This window comes from Chlamydomonas reinhardtii, chromosome 4 (assembly GCF_000002595.2).
Source record: "Chlamydomonas reinhardtii strain CC-503 cw92 mt+ chromosome 4, whole genome shotgun sequence".
In the NCBI taxonomy this organism is placed as follows: domain Eukaryota; kingdom Viridiplantae; phylum Chlorophyta; class Chlorophyceae; order Chlamydomonadales; family Chlamydomonadaceae; genus Chlamydomonas; species Chlamydomonas reinhardtii.
Window position 1 is genome coordinate 2,936,803 of NC_057007.1, and position 5,561 is coordinate 2,942,363.

At 65.4% G+C, this 5,561-nt stretch overlaps 2 protein-coding genes across 2 annotated transcripts in view; one reads left to right on the top strand and one right to left on the bottom strand.

The window, feature by feature from the left end:
* CHLRE_04g224667v5 (uncharacterized protein) overlaps positions 1 to 1,692 on the top strand; it is a 3,322-nt gene extending 1,630 nt beyond the window's left edge. Inside the window, exon 3 of the mRNA XM_043061963.1 lies at positions 958 to 1,692. Coding sequence (XP_042925316.1) covers positions 958 to 1,613 — 656 coding nt within the window. The 3' untranslated portion in view covers positions 1,614 to 1,692. The remainder of the gene's footprint in view (positions 1 to 957) is intronic.
* A 1,542-nt stretch (positions 1,693 to 3,234) lies between these two features.
* CHLRE_04g224700v5 (uncharacterized protein) overlaps positions 3,235 to 5,561 on the bottom strand; it is a 10,735-nt gene continuing 8,408 nt past the window's right edge. Inside the window, exons 18-19 of the mRNA XM_043061965.1 lie at positions 5,073 to 5,244; positions 3,235 to 4,867 (exon numbers count right to left, since the gene is read on the bottom strand). Of these exons, the coding sequence (XP_042925317.1) occupies positions 4,770 to 4,867; positions 5,073 to 5,244 (270 nt within the window). The 3' untranslated portion in view covers positions 3,235 to 4,769. The remainder of the gene's footprint in view (positions 4,868 to 5,072; positions 5,245 to 5,561) is intronic.

A 5,561-nucleotide genomic window follows, 5' to 3' on the forward strand; every position in this document is an offset into this window, starting at 1 on the left:
TGCTGCAACTGCTTGGCGACTTGGCAGCGGTGGCAGACCCAGGCGGCAATGGGACCAGTGGCGGCGCTGCGGCAGGTGCGTACGGGCTGAGCGGCTGTGTGCGTGGGCGCTGTGGGAGATGGCCGCGGCGCCGGCGGCCTTGGGGACCTGGTGACATGCAAGCCTCCCTCGGCCGGGCCGCCCTACGTCCGCCAACGTTCGCTGCTGCTCTGCAGTTACCTGCCACCGCCTCCGTGGGCCGCGGCTGCGCCCGTGCGAGTGTGCCTCATCCCAGCCCCCGCCCCTGCGCCCGTTGCGCATGCCCGCAGCTAGCATTGCGACGCAAGTGGGGCCTGCGCGGCGGCCGGCGGCCGCCACTGCAGGCCCGCACCGCCAGCGTCTCCCCCACCGCCGCCCACACGCCCCACTGCCCCCACTGCCTCCTGTGCGTGTGTGTCCCAGCCCAGGCCCCCTCCACACATCGCCTCCCACGACACCAGACGCCTCATGCTGCCCGCCTCGTGGCGGGCCTGCGCGAACAGTGCGCTCACACACGGGCATGTGTGCGTGCCCTCACGCAGCAAGACCTTGCAGACGGCGCCCTCGCATATTTCTGACTGAGCTGACTGGTATCGTGCCACAGTCGCAGCGAGCTGGAAAGGTCACCTCGCTTGCGTCCTTGCTCACGGTGGAATCAGCGAGAACGCGGCTGTTTCAAGCTCTGGGGCATCTATCCGAGTACTCTCAGCTTACATACGGGATGCTTCTGGGGAAGCGAATTGCGAATTCCAGTTGCAATCATGGGGTGGGCCGATGCCCGATGGTAGACACTGTCGCCAGGGGCTATTTCACATGGCGGCACTGAGGGCAAATGATGATGACTCGCATGGTTGGAGCCTCGGACGACGTCCGAAGTGCCGTACAGCCGTGCCATCAGGGGGCAGGGGACAATATTGGGTACAATACCCAAGCCCGCAGTGGTGCGCGCGTTCAGCCTCACCAAGCGGTACCTGGATGACCTGCTGGCCCTCAACAACCGCTTTATCAGCCGCCTCCTCAGCGTGGACCAGCGCTACGCCGGCATGCATGGGCTGTACCCAACGTCTCTGCAGGTGGAACCGCAGTCGCACCCCCACCTGCAAACGCAGATACCCGCCGGCACCACCGCGATGCCCTTCCTGGACATTTTGCTCATTTTACGCACCACGCCTAGTGGCGACGCCCGGATCACCACACGCTTGTACGACAAACGGGTGCAGCCCGTGTTTGATGGAGTGCGCCTGTCTCGGTTTATTGGGGCTGATAGCAACGTCAATGAGGCCAGCAAACGCAATATCTTCACCGGCCAGTTCCACCGGCTGCGGCGTGTCGTCATGGAAGTGGAGAATTTTGTGTTCGAATCCGCCAACCTCATTGCCGCCCTGACGCAGATGGGCTACTCGCGGGCCCGCCTGATACGGGACTGCGCGCGGGTACTGGAGGCCACACCACAGGCCTACTATATCCAACGACGGCAGCGCCAACACCCTGAGTACGCGGACCTCGTGGGCTTGATCCGCCAGTACCTGGCACGGCGCCGCCACTTCGACAGCACAGCCGTCCCACTCGAGTTAACGCAGACGCATCACTGGTGACACTTGCAGCTTTTCCTTACGCGTTCACTGTATATATTGGTTTTCTGGTTTTTTTTTGGGTTTTTTGGTCTATTGCCGCCGCCCCCGTGGCCGCTGTTCCTGGGCCGCCGCCGCCCGCGCGGCCGCCGTTCCTGGGCTGCTGCCGCCCCCGCGGCCGCTGTTCCTGGGCCGCCGCCGCCCCCGCGGCCGCCGTTCCTGGGCCGCCGCCGCCCCCGCGGCCGCTGTTCCTGGGCCGCCGCCGCCCCCGCGGCCGCCGTTCCTGGGCTGCCGCCGCCCCCGCGGCCGCTGTTCCTGGGCCGCCGCCGCCCCCGCGGCCGCCGTTCCTGGGCTGCTGCCGCCCCCGCGGCCGCTGTTCCTCGGCTGCTGCCGCCCCCGCGGCCGCTGTTCCTGGGCCGCCGCCGCCCCCGCGGCCGCTGTTCCTGGGCTGCTGCCGCCCCCGCGGCCGCTGTTCCTGGGCCGCCGCCGCCCCCGCGGCCGCTGTTCCTGGGCCGCCGCCGCCCCCGCGGCCGCTGTTCCTGGGCCGCCGCCGCCCCCGCGACGGCCGGCCCCGCCGCACGCCGCGCACCCACAGGAGTATTTGTTGCGAGCGTGCGCGGCGGCGGGCATTCCCATCCCCTAACCACCCCTGGAGATGATGACACCGGCGCTACCGGCCGATCCGGGGGTGTAGTTCATACGCATGTGGCACTTATGCATGCATGCTTGTCATTGCATCCCCCACCCGGCCGGCGCTGCTACCCTGTGCAGCCGCCGGTTTTGTTCGACGGGTGTGGGGAACCGCATTGCGGTCCGCCCCGTCGATTGTCCTGGTTTGTCCTGTTTGTCCTGTTTGCGGGGTTTATTATGGTGCCTTGCTGCGTGTTGCCTGCGTACCAGACTGCAGCCAAGCCCACGTAGCTCTCTGCATTCATGCCCACATGGCCCATGCCACGTGCAGTACCGCCGGGATGAGCCATGCAGCCATCGCGCTGTCATCACTATTACGCGGCCTCCCCGATTCCAGTACTTGCATTGCCACACGTATTCATTCCTCCCCATTTACATACTTGCTTTCCGCTCCGTCCACTCCGCCTCCATAGTTCCGTTCCAGCCCGCGCCAGCCCCAACCGCAGCGACAGCCAGCCGCCCAGCCCGCGGTTACTTGCTGTGCTGTTTTGCTTCCTGTCTGGCCCGCTGCTTCCTTCCCGGTTTCTTACGCTTCCACTCACTCCCTCCCTCACATGTGCTGCTGGACGACGGTGGCGCTGGTGTTTTCCAGGTTGGTTTCGGATGCCGCGCGCCCCGCAGCTCCGCTCCGCGCCAGCCCGCCAGCCGTCCGACAGCCTAGCCATCGCAACCTGGTTATATCAGTGATGGGTCGGCGGCGCTCCTCTATTGCCCGTGGCGTTTACCGTCTGGATGAGGTAACATGTCTGCTGTGACCGCCTCCTGCTAACCGGCCTTCTATGCGTGCTAGCGACTACAACTTCTCTTCGTGTCGCGCACATTCGCGTTCGCATTTCGACAGCACTCCCCCAACGGCAAACCAGCACGGTGGAGGCCCCGTTGCTCGGGGCAAATGCTGAGAGTCAGAGCCAAAACGTAACTTTACTGGGAACGGGGCGATAGAGCTTGGAACAGCACTTAACCGTGCTAGTAGGGGCTCAAGTCCCAAAATTGACGGACGAGTGCGACAGTTAGCACTTCGACTTGTGCTTCTCGCGCGAATAAATGCCCGGGAACCATTCAGAGACCTCATAAGAGTCACGTGATGCCATTTTGGTTCGAGGTGCTTGGACTCACGTAGTCCCTAGGGACTGACCGAAGTGGCGCCCGCGCCCGCGCACACACGCACGCGCACACACACGCACCCTGAATCTCCTGAATTGGCCACACCGCGGCACCGGGCATGCACATTTCCGTCCTCAATCCCTCAGCACCGCACGCCTGACGCATTCCGGCATCGATCCAGCCCCTGAGCAGCAATCCCCCTGTTTGCCTCCTATTGACGGCGTGCACCAACATCATGTGAGCTATAGGGCTTTCCCTGACGCTTTCCAGAAATGAAAACATATGCGACTAGTTGCTGCGCCCAAACACCACGCGCCTCACATCCAGCCGACCTGTCAGCATGCGATCAGCGCTCCGCACAGCGTTTGCCCGCCTCCAGTCAACCACCGCTCACAGGCTGCATTCCTGCCTCTCCCACCCCCCTTGCCCGCCGTGCGTACTGCCTTACAGCTACCCCGCCGGACCAGCCTGCCGCCTTGCCGCCAAGCTCATTCTGCACTTCGTACACACAAAACACACACGTGCGCTGCAGCATGCAGCATAAACTCTGCGGCCCTCACTCCTCCCGCTGCAGTCATCTCGCGCACGCAGCGCTCTCCCTGCTCATGCCGCTGCCCTGCAATTCCGTGCGATGCGCTGCCATGCCGCTGCCCTGCAATTCCGTCACCGCTCCTCAAAATTGGTGCCGCGAACACACAGCACTGCACTCCTTCCCACACACAAAAAGACAGCTAAAAGAGGCCGCCCATCTCCTGCCCACTGGGCTCTGCACGGCTAGCTAGCCAGCCCAGCTTCAGCGCAGCCCCAGCCCAGCACGCCAGGCAGGCAGGCCGCAGCTGCTGCTGCCGGCTGGTTGGTGCCCGCCGCCGCTCCGCTGTGCTGATATGCTGCTGCGCTGCTGCCGCGGCGCTGCCTCCAACCGCCGGCCGCCGGCCCTCAACCCACACCTGGACTCACCCAACTTGGGGCGTAAAGAACGCGCCTGCTCCTCCGCACCGCCCCGATCCAAACATGTCAAGCGCGTGGGGCCGTGCCGCCGCCGCCATCCCCTATCCTCGGCGCCTCGTAGTCCTCCTCCATCACACCTCTTCTCCCACCACAGCTCTCCTTCCAGTTTTCTGCCGCCATTTCCCTGCTGCCGCCTCTTGCTTCCTCCTCCCTGCACCTCTGCCTCCTCCTTCCTTTCGGCCCCACCCCACCTCCACACCTCCACACCTCCGCCTCCTCCGCCACTGCGCCTCCTCCGCCACTGCGCCTCCTCCGCCACACCTCCTCCTCCGCCTCCCACCTCCGCCTCCCGCCTCCACCTCCTCCGCCACTGCGCCTCCTCCGCCACACCTCCACCTCCGCCTCCCGCCTCCGCCTCCTCCGCCACTGCGCCTCCCTCTACCTGAAGGGCGCAGGCAGTGCGGGTGAGGGCGGCACGTAGGCCAGCGAGCGGCCGTACATGTCCAGCTCCTCGGGCGTCGGCTCCACCTCCTCGCCTGCGAGAACAATTCCGTTGCGATGGGAAAGACTTCAAAGGTCGGAGTAAGGACTAAAAAAACCGGTATTTACAGAGTTTGCAATTAAGCGGAAACGGTAAGCTGCATGGCAAGTTGTGTGTGCTATAATAGAAGTAAGCGAGGTTACGAGGTATAACTGCGAAGTGAAGCCACACTGCACAGCAGATAGGCATTGCATGCTCACCGGCTGCGCCGCCCGCCGCGCCGCCGACAGGCACTGCGTGGGCGCCGGGACGAGCGCCGCCGCGGATGACGACGGGGGCGGCGTGGGCGCCGGGCCAGCCGCCGGCGGCGCCGGGCTCGGCGATCGAGGGCAGGCCGGAGGAGGACGCGCGGCCGGGTGCGCCGGGGGTGGCCTGCATACCACGTTTCGCGTGGGCGCGTGTGGGCACGGTGTTGCAAAGTTGAGAGCGCGTGGGTATGCGTGCGGGTTTCATAATTGAGTAGTTACAAGACGGCGATGTCGCAACGGGGCAGCGACATGGAAGTAGGTGCCCCGCCAGCAGGGGCGAGTGCGGAGGGGCAAGCGCCCCCGCAACAGCCCCCGGCCGCGTCCAACCACCCCGAAACACACACCGACACGCCCTTCCACCCCCTCTTTCACTGGGCTCGGGCACATAGCCCCTCCCCTCCCCTCCCCTCCCCTCCCCTCCCCTCCCGTGTGGGCTGAGTC